Below are 16,770 nucleotides of genomic sequence, written 5' to 3'. Positions count from 1 at the left end.
TGATCTGCGAGAGGAAGTTGGAATCGTGAAAAGGAGAGGTCAAGCCGGACAACGATTCCTGATGGGGAACAGGACGGCGGGTGAGGAGGCGTTGACGGCGGAGCTCGTCATAGCTTTGGCAGAGTTCAATAACTTGGGCAACAGTAGAGGGGCTCTTTGAAATCAGCATCTGAAACGCGTCCTCGTCGATGCCCTTCAGTATATGTTTGATTTTGTTGCCCTCAGTCATGGATGCATCGATGCGTTTGCAGAGATCGAGGACATCTTCTATGTAGCCCGTAAAGGTCTCACCAGGCGGCTGAGAGCGCGACTGCAGACGCTGTTCGGCACGAAGCTTTTGAACAGCAGGGCGGCCGAAGACCTCGCTGAACTTCCGTCTTGAACACAGTCCAGCTTGGGACTTCGCTTTCGGGGTTGCGAAACCACAAGTGGGCAATTCCGTTGAGGTAAAAAGGGACGGTGGTCAATTTCGTGGTGTCATCCCATTTGTTGTTAAGACTCACGCGTTCGTATGAGCATAGCCAGTCATCAACGTCGTGGTCATCAGCACCGCTAAATATGGGAGGGTCCCGCTGACAGAGTATGCCGGGGCATCCGGAGGACTGGGGAGCAGGTGGTGGTAAGCTCGTGGCACTTGCGGAGGTCATGATGGCAGGGAGGGTCCGGCTGCGCAATTCCATGATTACAGGATACCCAGCAAACCTCCACCAAATATGACAAGAAAGTCCAACACGGCTGTGGACGACACGAAGGACGCCGACAGGAAGACACAACAGCGTAGGTTTAGCCAGGCGCACCAGGAACAGCGTCGAGCCCGAGCCCCACTTCAGTAGCGCTGGCGATCCGGCTGCGGAGCTCTACACGACGCACTTCTTCCTTACAATATATATATATATATATATATATATATATATATATATATATATACATATCGAGAGAGAGAGAGAGCGTGTGCGGTTCATTCTGGGTGACCAGGCCGGCGCGAAATGCCGCCTCTCGACGACGGCTGCAGCCCGGGTACTCCGACGAACGCCGGATACGTCGGCCGCGCCTCGCGCTGAAGCGAGGGTAACCTGGCAGAGGGTGGTAACCTCGCCGAGCGACGACGTCTCGTGCGTCACCTAGCATCGCCTCGCACCATCTTAGCTAGGCGTTGCTAGGCGACGCAAGTTACGTAATCGCTTAGCGAGGTTTTCCATCTGTCAAATTTTTACAAAGAGGGGCCTAATGCTTAAATTTCACCTGCATCTAAAAAAACAATTTTTGCCCGACTTTAGACGTATTTTTCTAAAAACGTACATTCTTGAATAATTTCAAATGAATATTAGTTTACACTACAGTAGCAGGCAAAAAGGGAGATAAACTATTGTAGCTGAAACGTTAACGCAGTTTATGCAAACAATATTCCCGAAAACGCGACATGTCTTGCTCTTCTATTGAGTCAAGTAAAGGCGAAACATTCTAAAACGCATTCAATTACAACTACATATGAGAGAAGGATGCCAATAAAATGCTCTAAAATAAAATTTCTTGTTGCACCTACCCGCAGACATGGATAAACAATTACCTCCAAACAACTTTTGATTCTTCGTGGAATCGTGGAGACGTGATGTAAAATTTTTGTCTGCGAAAATTCTTTGGTAAAACCTTATTCACGCAATAGCCGTCTAGCGCAATTTTTTTTTCAAGAAAGTCAACGATGGCATGGAATGACCCTTTTGAGAAGGTATACCATTAAGTGTCGTGAAGCAAGGATGCTTGCGTAATGCCGTTGAACTGTTTTTACAGAAAATGGTTGTTCATAAGTATTTTTTACCATTGGGAGTCGTCTCCCCTGATATATCCAGTGTGAGGCTTGGCCGGAATAATTTTTTTTCGCGAACTTCGGCCAAAACAGCTTCATGTAAGTGCGTGCCTCGATTTGGTTACGACAGTCGTTCGTTCCGCCTCAGTTGCAACAGTAACATGACCCTTAACACACTTCTCAATACGATGAACGTTTCAGCTACGACCACTTCCTAAGCCCCAGTGATTTTAATTGAGATCATTCAGTAAAATTAGTCATAATAGTGTAATATGCCTGGTCTGTATTTCTTATTTGACACAAGGATGGCTTCATGCCCGAACAAATTTTTTGCTCAAATGCTCAAAACTGGGCACTCAAAGCTCACAAACACAGATTTCCCGCCAGTGTCCTCGCGCAGGCCGTGAACTGCCGTGCCTGTGGCGCCGCCAAACCAACTTCTGCGCAAATGTTTCACCAACAAACTCTGCTCCTTGATGCCACGCTTCCTCCCCCGTTTTCACGGCAGTAGTGGAGGGAGATCACGGCCTCTCTATCTCCGTCTAAGAGTGCCTTCCTCGCTTCTTACGACTGGCAGCCGTAAGAGTGCACCAGAACGCCGACACATCGTGAGAAAGTTTAATCAACTCACTTGCAAGCGGCACTCTACCCTCCCAGAGTATGCCGAAGGCGCGCTACCATTATTGTTTGAATCACGGTTAAGACGCCATGACTCCTAGAGCTCAGAAGGGTGGAAGCAAGCGCAAATGATATTCATCAGCAACAAGGCTTTTGTCATCGCTTCGTTACTGCATGCTAATCATATTTCAAAAACAGATGTCAGGCTGGCTTCTGCATTCTGAGAAGGCGAATATATATATATTCGCCGACCGACAGCGCCTGCTTTACGGTCGTGGGGGAGAGTACCCTCTGGGTGGCGCCTCACGACAGAAGTCGGAGGAAAATCCTGACAAGCGCAGTAACTGCAGGCACGAGGGACTCTTCTTGTAAAAATGAAGTAGAAGTGACCGTTTAATCTGCAGGTGGCTATATATACATACATATATATATATATATATATATACAAGAAATACATTTTTACAAGAAATATATATAAGTACATATAGCCACCTGCAAATTAAACGGTCAATTCTACTTCATTTTTACAAGAAGAGTCCCTCGTGCCTGCAGTTACTGCGCTTGTCAGGATTTTCCTCCGACTTCCGTCGTGAGGCGCCACCCAGAGGGTACTATCCCCCACGACCGTAAAGCAGGCGCTGTCGGCAGAGAGTAGGAAAGGGTAATCGGGGAGGGTGGTGAACCGTTGGATCGACCGCATCTAGCTAGCATTGAAGAAATAGAGGAGGCGCTGCTTTAGCATTGCACCTCCAGTGCAAGCTACGATAACTTTTTTATACTGCCTTCTGTGTGGTAAGATTATGTTTCCACAATCTGAGCAGCCTCTGGAATCATTATTTCATCACAAATGTAAGCATAAAAGCTGCGGTGCCAAGCATGTGACGTGATCAATCATATTCACGCACACAAAAAAGTTACAAGAAACCCTTACCGTTTCGGTCACATCCTTTAAGTGCTTGGTTTTGCTGAAAAGGTCTAGTAGCGTGTCCCTGTAATAGTGCTCAAGGAAATGCATGCAGAGAATGTCTTTGTGCGGCATCTCTGCCCTCCTGTGGTACATGGCCACCAAGTTATAGAAAGGAAGCAACGTAGGGTCGTCAGATGGTAGAAACGGCGCAAACAGGATCATATATTTTGCTAAAGCCCAGTTCATATATAAACTTCCCCTGAAACAAAAACAATAAAGAACAGCCTTTATAATAACAGAGATAACTCGGTAATCTCCTACAACGTACGGAGCAGAACAGATGATTACGAGCAGTTGAAACAAACAGCGCGGCTATCTGTTTAGCCGTTGACAGAGACGTAGCAGGCATAGCAGAGACATAGCAGGCAGTTCGCATCCACGGCGAAAAATAGTGTCACACACGAAGATGTGAATAAATTAGAAGTGCAGCTCGTACTTTTATGCCACCAAATACTGCGTATTTATTAAGCGCAGTGTGTGCGAGATCCGAGCTTATTTATCGAACGAGTAGAGGGAAAAGTTCCAACGCTCGCGACCAACGTAGTACGCATTATAGTAATTGAGAAAAGGTGCACAAATGACAACTGGCGCCAACCACTCGCTGTTGCCAATATATGAAAAATTCATTTCGTGCAAAGCGTCACAGATCAAGAAACAACGGCACTGGGTGACGTGCGGTATTAAATATCTATTAGAGCACGACATGCGTAGTTCCCGCAGCTTTCCGGGCCAATTGTGTAAATGAATATAGCAATACATTGGTGGATTGCAGTATCGCCGATGGCTTCCGCACGTGTTGCCGGCAGCGTTATCGCGTCAGTTGTGTTAGTAAAATGTCGCAGCTTCGCCCGAATTTCGAAGCATCGATTGTGGTAGCAAATTAGTAGACCACGAATTATAATAGGAATACGTAAGAATACGAACTATTCTTACGTATATAGATACGTAAGAAAACATATATCGGTACGTAAGATATCGTAAGTATACGAAGTATAGTATTCATTATGAAACCAGCGCACATACAAGAAACGAGGACACAAGCCAAAGGTAACACACCTAGTGTCCTGGTTTCTTGTGCGCTGAAGTTTCATAATGAATAACTACCAACTCGCCCAAGTCTCAGTACTTTTATAAGTATAGAAGTTCTATCGGCCGTATAGACTTGTAAACATAGGGTAAAATAACAAGCATGGTATCACGCACGCACAAGCAAACATGAACACATCTAACGCGATGATAGCTCTCAAAACGGGGAAGTGAGTAAGCGCGGCAGCTGGAGCGAGAGAATTGACCTACCTCCTGCCTTTAGTGTCAACGCGAACCGCGAAAACACAGCGCACGGCGGACTCTGTCACCGTCGCAGATGACTTTCAAGATAAGGCGGCCCGCACGGTTGCGCGCGGCCACCCCCTACGCAGCCGCCGACGGAGAACACGCCTTCCCCTCCTTCCCCTCTCCGTAGATTTGCGGGCGACGGTACACGGCGAACTTCCTCCCCGCTTTCCTGCCATGCGCGCGCGAGATTTAGCCGCCATCGTCGGCTGACCCTCGCCCGCTTTCACTCGCATACGGCTCATGGCGACGATGTTATCGCCTTTGGAGTTTACACGGAACCTCACGACGACGGCGACGCCAGATATAGAACTTGAGTGTCCATATAATTGCTTTCCCTGATCATGAGATCATGAGATCATGAGGGACCCTGATCATGAGAAAGAAATTTACAGAAGAATAAAATTGGGTTGGAGTGCATACGGCAGACATTGCCAAATCCTGACTGGGAGCTTACCACTGTCGTTGAAAAGAAAAGTGTTCAATCATTGCATGCTACCGGTGCTAACATATGGGGCAGAAACTTGTAACTGATGAAATGAGGTTAACATAGAAGCTCGAGAACAAGTTAAGGACCGCACAAAGAGCGATGGAACGAAAAATCTTGGGAGTAAGGTTAAGAGACAGGAAGAGAGCGGTATGGATCAGAGAACAAACGGGGATAGACGATATTCTAGTTGACATTTAGCGGAAGAAATGGAGCTGGGCAGGCCATGTAATGTGTAGGATGGATAACCGTTGGACCATTAGGGTTACAGAATGGATACCAAGAGAAAGGAAGCGCAGTCGAGGACGGCAGAAAACCAGGTGGGATGATGAGGTTAGGAAATTCGCAGGCGCAAGTTGGAATACGCTAGCGCAACACAGGGGTAATTGGAGATCGCAGGGAGAGGCCTTCGTCCTGCTGTGTGCATAAAATATAGGCTGATGATGATGATGATAATTGCTTTCGCAATAAAACAATATGTCAGCTACACTAATGTGACTGAGAAGGTGTACGTGCTCTAGCACACACAGTAGGCGCGTTAAGTTAAGGCGCTCGAGCACGCTCTTTTAAACTTAAGGGCTAAAAAGCGACTTCCGGTGCGTGATTATGGAGCGCGCTCCACGCGCTCCACCCTGGAAACGGTGCGCTAGAGCGCGCGCCTGCTACGGCTTCCGGAAAAATGACGTGTTTCCGACTCTTTCCACTTATGCCAGTCCGTGCTCCTTGCCCACTCGTTCCTGCCGCCGCTGCGCAGCCGGGCGTCTGCTCTAAGACATGATCGGGAACTTCGCGTGTTGGTGCGGTTTGAGCTTATCACGAACCGAAAATGACGGCCCGATCATTACTTGCCAGACGCTCAGGTACGTAAGCGAACAGTCGCAGTTTGGCGCCTTCCCGTCGCTACGTTCATGTGTATGACTTCTTCAGGTCCTCATGTTATCATGGAAGATGTTGGGGCACTGCTCTTTGAATTGTGTGTCCATGTATCTGGGCACAAGGTTGATCACATAATCCTGGATGCCTCGGATCATGAGGCTTTCTGCTTTCTTGCGATCGGTAATGAGTGATCAGTTAGCATACCGCGGAACCGACATAAATCCTCTGATAGGGTACCTCTGAGAACAGCACGAACGGCTTCCATCGCATGCATAATCCGCTGCTGCTGCGTCCGTCGCCGCACGTCAAGTTCTTTTAGCTCTCATCGTCTATCAAGAACTGCAGAAGGGTGTTTATCGGGGGCGCCGTCTTCAAAAAGCGCGCGCAATGCGATAGCGGTCGCGGAAGCAACATAACATTCGCCAGACGGCGCGTTCGTGCGCCCGAAAGTAAAGTCCCTATATGAGAAAAGTACCGCCATCCTTTGATAAACGCCGCTTCTCTCTCTCCTGTATCTCCGATTGGACGATGATAGCGCGCGCTTTTCACTTCTTTATATTTTCTTTTTTTCCACCTCAGAGCCATGTTGAAAGTCCTCTGCGCAGCCGCAGTCACCGACGGCGGCGGCGCGTGCCCTGCCTGAAAGCTTCAACGTGGACTTTCTTGGTGCGCCACGGTCGAACTGCCTTTCACAAGCAAAAAGTAATGAAAAAAGCAAGCGCTTTAGGAGAGGAGGCGGCGGAGGAAAGAGTAGATGGCGGTACTTTTCTTATATAGGGACTTTACCCGAAAGCAGTCGGCGAAAATCGCCGTTAAGCTCCGAAGCCGTCGCACTCGAGCGCACTCGAGCGTGCTCCTTTGGATTTCTGAGCGCGCTAACTTAACGCGCCCAATGCGGAAGGTAAACAGCGTAAAAACTTACAGAATCCAGACAGACAGACAGACAGACAGACAGACAGACAGACAGACAGACAGACAGACAGACAGACAGACAGACAGACAGACAGACAGACAGACAGACAGACTTCGATGCAGAAGTAGGTGAAGAATGCAAACAATGCTCATCGCATTAAAATGAGTTACTTGCACAAATTATATTGCAACTTCTCAAATTTTAAATCAGAGTATCGTTTATATTATTGCGATAGCAATTATATGGACACTCCAAAGCAGATTTCTGCCGTCGGCGTCGCCGTCTTCGTCGCCGTCGCCGTGAGGTTCCGTATGACGTCAATGGAGATGAAATCGTCGCCGCGCGCCGAAGGCTGTATGTGCGAGTGAAAGGGCGCAAGGGACGCGCGCTTTCACGGGGAGTGAACGCACGGCGAACAAACGCGCGTTCTGCGCCGTGCTCCCTGAAGGGCTGCAGAAGTAGGCGTCTCTTTCCTCCTTTACAATCACCATATATGTAGAGCAAACGCGCCTTCTTCCGACGCGCGAAAGGCCTTGGGGGGGGGGGGGGCAGGGGGAGGGAAGGGAGGCGACGTTTAGCTGCGGCACCAAGTGCCTATTTACATCAGAGGCTCCGGCAACAGTCAGCAACGCCGCACGCATTTTGTGCGAACGCGGGCAAAACGCCGACGGCGTCGACAACAGTTCTGCGTGTTGCCGGTGCTGCTGCATGTCGAAGTTTATACAGCTGATAAAGCTACTATCATTACTCCGTATAGCTCTCTACAAATTTGCTATCGCAATTGATGCTTCGCCTTTCAGGTGAAACTGCATATTTGAAACGTAATTTATTTGAAAACGACTTCATATTCTAGAGCAGTCGTCTAGTGATTGAAATTTATTTACAGCACTAGCAACGAGACGTTTGCTGGTGTGTGGGCCACGGTCACGCAGACAAGATTGGTCGTACGCAGCTTTAGTGTCTTCCTAAAGCTTTTTACCGGCGGCCGCCTGTCTTGAACGTCATCTGCGACGGTGAGAGTCCGCCGTGCGCTGTGTTTTCGCGGCTTAGTTTGACTTGATACCAGCGCAAGCACGAAGGTAAATTCGCTCACTGTTGCCGCCGCGCTTCCTCACTCCAGCGTTCTGAACGCGAATTTCCGCGATCATCGAGTGAGAAGTGTTCATGTTTGCTTGCGCGCGCGCGAAACCATGGTTATTTTGGTTTATAAGCCTATATAAGTCTGTATGGCCGATAAAACTACTATCATTACTTCGTATAGCTGTCTACTAATTTGCTATCGCAATCGCTGCTTCGTCTTTCGGTAGAAACTGCGACATGCTTCTTTGAGTGCGCTTGCTTTGTCTAGTTCGTGGAGAACTCGGCGAAACTCTCGTCATTGCTGCCCACGTCACCGGTCACAAACATCCTACATGGGTGCTACGGTTTCTGTGATGCGGTATTGCATTCAAAACATCCTAATTTACCATCTCAATGCGCTTTGGCTTAGGTAGGTGCGTACGCGATTGCTCCGTCCGGCTTCCTTTGAAACAGACGAGACAAGGCCGCCACCGCTCTACCGATTGCATACCAGCGGGCAGTCCGAACATCGCGTGCTGTTGAGCTGCAGTGCCCACGCTACTATTGAGCACGTACTATTGATAGCTCCGTTTTGCGATGGCAAGCACGGTCTCGTCATCCTTCGTCTGCTAGTCAGTATTGCTGGCGTAAATTGCACACAAGGTAAACAAGGCAGCGGGAAAATGCCCTATAAATGCGCCCTAGGCTAGAGTCAGCTAGAATACTGGGGAGTGTCCAAAGCGCCGCGCGAATGCATGGGAGGAGCGAGGACCTTTTCTTGGGAACTGCCGCTCCGCGGCGCTGCTGTACCGGGCACGTGGGCTTTCTCCGCTGCGGACGTCGCGCCAAGGCGGCGGGCGTCTGCTATGAGCCCGATTTATTGCTTACTATTAGCCAACATCGCGATAATTTGGGATATATTATGTACTACGTCACCGCAAGGTAATACCGCAGTGACTCACCGCACAGAGAACGCGTTTGCCGGTTGTGAATGCTGGTATTTTTTAGTATATCCTTCTAGCTCGCTTGGTCCCCGTTTGCGCGGCTGTTTGAGTAACGCTTTTCGTGCGCTTACTTCATAAATTATGCGTGGAATGAGCAACGTGAAAGTGCTGCAGAAGAAAATAAGCAGGAGATCGTGATAATAACCGGGAGAACGTAGCAGTTATGGCTAGCTCATGCTAATGCTTTTACGCCCTATCGTTTCCATTCTTTTATTTCATGGATTCGATTTGTTTTACATGTCTGCGTCCCGCCTCTCTGCTGTTTTTTTATTAAGGCCAACTCCTTAACTTGCTCTTGGGAAGCGGAATGTGTCTGTCGGCGGGGCTGCGGTAGCAAAAATAAATACAAACTGCGTAACTCTCGCGTCTCGTTCACTTGGTATATAATGTATACCAAAGTATAGCGTGGAAAGGCACAAATTTGCCACTAAGATGACGGATGGGTCATGGCATTAGTAACTTGACATACTTGCATTCACGTCACGATTAACCATAACAATTACGTGTGGTTCAAGCCCGCATTATTCGGCCAGAAATTGTGGGTGTGACGATAAGAACGTGTTCAATGCCAATTTCGATCACAACGAGTCGCACTCACCCATATATGATGAACTGAGAGCACAGTTAAAGCGTAATAATAGTAGTATTAATAATTTCTGGGGTTCTACATCGAGAAATCACAATATGGCTTTGAGAGACACCGTAGTGGAGGGCTCTGGTAATTTCGACCGCCTGCACCTAAATCAATGTGCGCGGGTATTTTATGCATTTCGCCTCCATTGAAATGCAAGCCGCCGTGGCTGAGAATCGAATCCGCGTCCTCGAGTTTAGCAGTCCAACCTACCAAAGCCACTAAGCTACCACGGTATGTAGGTAAAGAGTACGCGAGAAATATATTCGGCAAAAAACATGACATACCAAAATAAATGAAACGCTAACAGTGCAACATTGTGCACGTATGTTTCATTTCATAATTACGAGCGAACGTCAGAAAACGAACGTGATGCATTACGCATGTGCAACTCGTCTTTCGCCTTCTTGTGTTGCAAGAGCGCAAACACTAAGCGAATTTTAAGATGAAAGTAACTTACGGAATATGTGTTGCGTATACTCGCTGGTTCGTACACAGAAAATGTACTTACTGATCAATAATTACGTACTTGTAGTTACGCAATGAAAGAGGCAACTAATCACAAGAACATAAACTTTTCATGATTTACTGTTATTGAAGGTAACTATTTTATTGATATGTAGAATCAATAGCGATATTTGTAGTGCATCAAAGACAGTAATTCTCAAGACGATTTTCCACTCAATGTAATGAAAGCACAAACATCGCCACGCGCCATGAATGCTTGTAAGTATACGTAAAAAAATCGCACGTTAAGCAAACTGATATCATGAGAAGTTGCATGTTGGTAATATCAGAGAGTATTCACGGATTATTAAAACAAGGCTATTGTAGCAATAGCTTTCACATAACAATGACAAAATTTCTAGGCCAGTAGTTGCTATCTATTGATTTCAGTGTAGAAAAAGATATATTTGTTTACCTATTCGCTTACCTATGTCTGTACGAATTTCAGAATTTGAAACAAGCTTCGCTCACGGGGAACGTTAAGGTACATCGTGAGCGAAGTTTTTATTGAAGGGAGAGCGTACAGCAAGGAATTGTTCGTGTACGCTATCTCTGAAGCGAAATAAGTCAACAATATTGCGGCGCTAGGGCCGTCTCTCTCTACACCTTCTCATTGTGCTCTGTTTATAATAAAGTATTGCTGAGGCTAAAGATTTTTCGAATAAATGCATATGCATATGGCTGTAAACCACTACTGTCCGTGAGTGAAAAGCGCGTAGTGGTGAGCGAAGCGGTCACTGCACAGACGTAAGTATTTCACTTGACGGCGCGAGTAATTTGCTTTTATCGTTACTGTTATTCTTGCAAGCATGGTGCTATTGCCCACGTACCCATGCGAATACAGTTTTTTTACGTTCTTTCCTTGCACGGGTCATTTAGCGCATTACCGTTCCTGAACACCGGAGCTAGGACGCGTTGATGAATTTGACACGTTAGTTTTTGCATTCTCTTGCTGCCCAAGCACAAAGACAAGGCTCAAAGGTGGGTAAGCTCCATGCAGCACCACACTGTTGAAGTTACATAGACTTTAAAAGGCCGTTTATAGTCCGACATAACGTGAGCGCACGCTCCGTCACCCCCTCCAACGTAACCGGCGGCTTCGGCGCGCCCCGACGTGCCCGACGCCGAATGGCTCCTGACCCATTCGCGCGTTGGTCGCGTCGACTGCGCCTACCCACAATGCATTTCGCGCGACGAAATAAAGGCGCCCATGCCGCTTCGCCCTTGCTTCGCCGACGGTCGCAAACAGCCGTTCAAAGCGCGCGCGGGCTTGGGATCGTTCTGCGCATGCTCCGAAGATAACAGCCAACGGCGCGCGCGTCGGTGTATTGACAATTTTCGCGGCGCTCCCGTGGGCGCTGCCATGTTTTATCACTTGGTGACGCGTCCATTGCTTGCCTCAGCCGCCTCCGTTGCCTCCGCGTTTACAATGCAAGCGCGTGACGCCGGTGCGGCGCAGCAAACCTCCGTTTCGACGCATATCGTAGACGGTGACTGTGTAGACGACACGAAGCTTTGGTCACAGCTTTAGAGGACATGTAAGTGCTTTTAGAGCCCATTACGCCTTGTCCAAACGGCGCGAGCAGCGTATACGGTGCTTGTACTAAAAACGAGGCTAGAAATGTATTCCAAGCTGTCCAAACTTTCCGCTTATGAATTAAATCGGGATCAGTGTGCTCTGCGTTCTTTATTTCGCAAACATTTTGAACCAGCGGCATATCATATTTATGACTCGGTAAAGTTCCTCAATCGGTGCGGCCACTATCTGATTGTTTATTTTCAGCGTAATCACTCGCGGGTGTGCTCTGCTGCGATAAATTTGTTCTTGCTGCGCACAAAGGCTTGGAATGTAAATGTTCTGTACTTTGCGGTAGCTCGTACCAAAGACGTATTATCGCTAGTCCCTCGCTTACTCTGTGGACCATCACGAAACATTAAGCTTCCAACCTTCGTGTTTTGTCGGTGTAGTCGCCGTCACTCATGCTTCGGCACATTGATTCAAGTGTGCGCCTATTCCCTCATGCGTTGGCGATATGGTGGGCGTAAGTTTTCGTGCGAGTAAGGGTGGATGTGTGTAGATAACGTGTGGGAAACTCACTATTGCAGTCAGTGGCACTACATTTTGTAACGAGCGGTACTCAATCTCAAGTGCCGACGTTCCGGAGTTGAAGTGCTTTCTTTGGAGGTTCGCTATACAGCTCAGGCGGATGAAATATTTTTTTTTATCCTTGAAGAAAACCGTGCATCGCGAAGGGCGGCAACACAGGCAGTCCTTATGTAGCAGTGGTGACACAGGTTGATTCCATTCATTACTATGTGAATCACTATTTTTGCAGCGAACTACAGCACACGTCTTCCCTTCATCGTTACACGTTTTGCAGTATGAATTAGGCACAGTGCATTAGCGCACACCCAGTTGCATTTTCTACAGCTGATCGCAAAGTAGCAGGGCAGCAGTAATGGTTTCGTATTCGTGCGCATTCGCTGAGGCAACGTATGGCACGCGGCAGAAAGCGCCATCTCATTCCTCTAGAGCAAACTGCTCCGCGAAAAGGGTCAATAGAGGAGATAGCGTTTCGGCTGGCGCAGCGTAACCGGCGTAGCGTGACCGGCCACAAACGACGCTGGCCCGCGCGCCGAAAATGTCGGAGTATAAACGGGCCTTAAGTGTTTTTCGTGGAAACTGAACGCAAAAAACTACAGCACGTAGCAGACGACCCTCGCTTTCCGCGCGCCTCGCGAGCGCGAAAAGCCCACGGGTCCGGAGCAGCAGCGGCGCGGCGCGGGAGTTCCCAGAAAAAGGCCCTCGCAGAAGCTGGCGCTTTGGACACTCCCCTATTATTCTAGGTCAGTCTATATTAGGCAGGCGCGCTGGCGCAGACGACCCAAACCTCCGCCAATATGGTGGCGCCATCAAACTAAGGCGCCTGCAAGCGCAGCGTACGCAGGCACAGACGACGAGGCGCGCAATCAGACGAGGCGCGCAATCAACGCGACCCCGATGTGAGATGTGCGCCACGTATTCTGTATATCTCTTCGGTACACGTTATGGAGCCTCCTCGCAAAGTACGAACCGCTGCTGAAGAAGTGAATCGTAGAGCTACGTGCGCGGCTGCAACAGGCATCCTCGGGCTTAGCAGACTGCTGTGCAGAGAGCATTACAAGCCGCAGCTCGCCGTCGACGCCGGGCAGACAGTTCAGATGGTTCTCGTCAAAACGAGGCGAAGTAACTTTGCCGTGAAGACCATGGTGTGCGTGGTGCCGAAATTGGAGCTACTCTTGAGCAGCTCCACCAGCTCGCGCTGTGACTGTGTTGCGTGTGTTGCGCAGGCCTGTGACTTTTTTATAGAGCAACGAACTTCCCGGTGGCCTGGAGGTGATTGCTATGATGCAAATGAAGACCGAGCATTATCGTAATACAGGGTTATTAGAAGCTATCATGAGGGTAATTATTATAGGTTGACTAATTTATCATTCACAACACTGGTTAAAAGGGAGGGTATGAGCAAGTAAGACGAAAGAGCAAGAACCATAGCGTCAGGTTTAGGATTTCTGAAATGGTTTATTTGCGTCATCCACAACCAGTAATATCAGTTGGGAAGCGAGTTTTGCCAACTGCAGATTCACAGCTTCTTCCATTCTGTGTTTGCGCACCGCGCTAGGTACAAGAAATATCCTCGGTCAGATTTTACGTTCTTCCACATGTGGGCTGTATGAATTCTTTTCACCCGCCTCACACTTTTCTATCCTTTTTTACGTTCTCTGAAGGCTTCTACTTCAACCTTCTTCATGATCCGTAAGAGAAAGTTTTTAAGTTTACCAGCTACAGTGTTTATAAGGTATATTGCGCACTGAATGAATTCCGTGGCTCCAACCAAGGCTACTCAGGAGCACTAAAGGCTATGCTTCTGAATATTGCAGCCCTGTTCAATGAAGCCGTATTGTTAGATGCGTTACATAAAAACAAGTAAAATGCCTTGAATTGCATATTTTTACTTAAATTGCCACCAAAATTAGTCTTAAAACCCCCAGTTTCCGTCAGGTCTGCTAAAAACGAACATTCGCTGTGTTTTTCCGCGCCGGGCTAGGAGTAATAGAATTCAGTTTGCCTTAACTTGTCAAATGTGGTATAAATGTGGAGTAAAAGGGTAAACGTTTAGAAAAGAAACGGGTTCTCAATACCGCGCACTTTTATTGACACTATCCGCGCGGCAGGTTGTTCTACAGAACCGAGATGGCACTTTCGGCGGCGCGCCGTACGTCGCCTCAGTGACCGCACAAGAATATGAAACCATTACCGCTTCTACCTTGCTCCTGTGCGATCAGCTCTCGGAAATGCAACTGAGTTTTTGCTAACGCACTGTGCTCCAGTCATGCTGCATTTAATCATGTGGATTGAAGACGTGTGCCGCAGATAGCTGCAAAAATAGTGACTGGCATGTTAAGTTATGGAATGAATCGCGGACCGCTGCTGCAACTGTTCGTACGTGCTTCAGGCACTTCGACATGTACGGATTCCCTCGACGTTACAGAAATTTGCTCACTCGCCAGCGTTGTATCGCTTACCCTGAAAGAAAGGGCTTCAGCCCCCGCACGTCGGTAAGAGAGTACCGCTCGTTAAACAATTATAAAGGGAGTAGCGCCACTTCCTGTCAAATTGTTGCGCGCAGAGTATCTACACACATCTACGGTAATAGGAGCGGAAACTTGTGCCAACTCTTTCGCGAAGGTAACAAGAATAAGTGAATGGGCGCACTCTTGAATATACGCGCACTATATGCCCAAAATAAATGACAGCACTACACCGATAGCGCACGAACAGTCGAAGATGAAGGTTTTGTTAAGATCCACTAAAGTAAGCGAGTTAATAGCGATAATACGCCTTTGCTACAAAGTATTACAATGTACAGAAAAGCTACGTTTCAAGCCTTGTTCGCTACAACATCAAATCTAATGTAACTGAACACACCCGCGAGCAATTAGGTAGAAAATAATCAGATAGTGACCACACCGAGGAATTTTACTGAGCCACAAACGTGACAAGTAGCTGCTTCAAAATATTTTCCAAATAAAGCACGAAGAGCACAACACGCTAATCCCAATTCAGTTCGTGAGCGGTAAGTTTGGATTGCTTGAAATACATATTTAGCCCCGCTTGAGAGCAAGCAGCATATACTCTGCTCGCGCCGTTTGGACATAGCCTAATCAGCTGCGAAAGCGCGTTTGGATGTTCCTGAAGCTGTCGCCAAAGCTTCGTGTCGCCGACCTAGGAACCGTCTACGATATTGAGACGTGTACTTGTTTATCTTTCATCGGTGGCAGCTTTTCACCGGCAAACAAATGTTAAACGTAATCGCTCGGCGCAGGACGCGCCTGCATGTATCGGAAGCTTCTCGAACGTTATTTATGCTTCTATCCGTTGTCTGTTGTCACCTACGCATACGTTATCCGATTATATGAGCGACATGAATTGTCTAGTACTTTCTGGAAGACACGCGGGCACCAGGGATTACTCTGGAACCTTCGATGACTCGTGTATAAAAGCCGACGCGTTTCGCCACTGATCAGATTTCGACGATCGCCGACTGTCTTCGCCGCTATCGTTGTGCTTCGAGTGCAACTTGCTTTTGTGGGCACAGGTTCGCCCTGTAAAAAAAGTCCGTTTCTTCATTCACAGCTTTGTGACTTTCTTCAACGTCACTACTACGTGACATTATCTCCCGAAACAGAGGTTTGCTCAGCCGCAGCGACGTCATACACAACCATTCTAAACATGGAGGCAACCGAGGCAGCGGAGGCAAACAGTGGACGCGTCACCACGTGATCAAACATGGCAGCGCCCACGGACGCCGCGAAAAGGTCAATCGTTTTGCGACTCAATAGCGAGATTTTTGCACCTTGTCTCAGTTTAGATTTATCGTGTGTAAAAAACAAATGTGCTGGAAGGATGTTTTTGCCTTTTATAAAAAGTAAAGGGAAAATGCGAAACATTCGGAATCGAATTTGCCAAATTTGATCCAAATGAGTGTGCGCATCTGAACATAACCAGCTGGCTCATCCAGTGCAGTGACGTCATCGCGCTTTCCCACTTGGCTGGTGCATCGTTATTGTACACAGGCAGCATTTCAGATAGCAGATGTAGGTAGTTAGAGATGAAAGCCAAAATTAGCTTGACTATATATGACTATAAGACACCAATACGGCTGCAAACACACCGTACACCAGCGCACATTTGTTCCACACAGCACATAGGACATATGCACGCTCCAGAGACACGTTTTTTGTTTGTTTTTTTAGGAGGATAAACACCGCACGATAAACACAGAAGGCACGGACGACAGGAGCAGAACCCGCGCACATTCAACACAACGACACGAAAGGAGATGCGGACGATACGGGTATAACCTGCACCACACGAGATATCAACCCTCGTGGATTTGATCCTGTCCGACTGAAGCAGTCACAGCGCGCACGGAAACATCGCACACTGCACATCTCTACCTCCGATATCGTGTCAACAATTCCCGAGGATGCAATTCATGTTGACGACATCAGAAAGTTTTTTTCAAGCT

The 16,770-nt window shown here is 47.9% G+C and overlaps 1 protein-coding gene across 1 annotated transcript in view; it reads right to left on the bottom strand.

The window, feature by feature from the left end:
• LOC119443797 (uncharacterized) overlaps positions 1–16,770 on the bottom strand; it is a 454,815-nt gene that overhangs the window by 142,768 nt on the left and 295,277 nt on the right. The window contains exon 11 of the mRNA XM_037708465.2: positions 3,354–3,588. Coding sequence (XP_037564393.2) covers positions 3,354–3,588 — 235 coding nt within the window. The remainder of the gene's footprint in view (positions 1–3,353; positions 3,589–16,770) is intronic.

The sequence above is a fragment of the Dermacentor silvarum genome, chromosome 3 (assembly GCF_013339745.2).
Source record: "Dermacentor silvarum isolate Dsil-2018 chromosome 3, BIME_Dsil_1.4, whole genome shotgun sequence".
In the NCBI taxonomy this organism is placed as follows: Eukaryota; Metazoa; Arthropoda; class Arachnida; order Ixodida; family Ixodidae; genus Dermacentor; species Dermacentor silvarum.
Note: the sequence above shows the minus strand (reverse complement) of the source record. Positions and strands in the feature narration are given on the sequence as shown.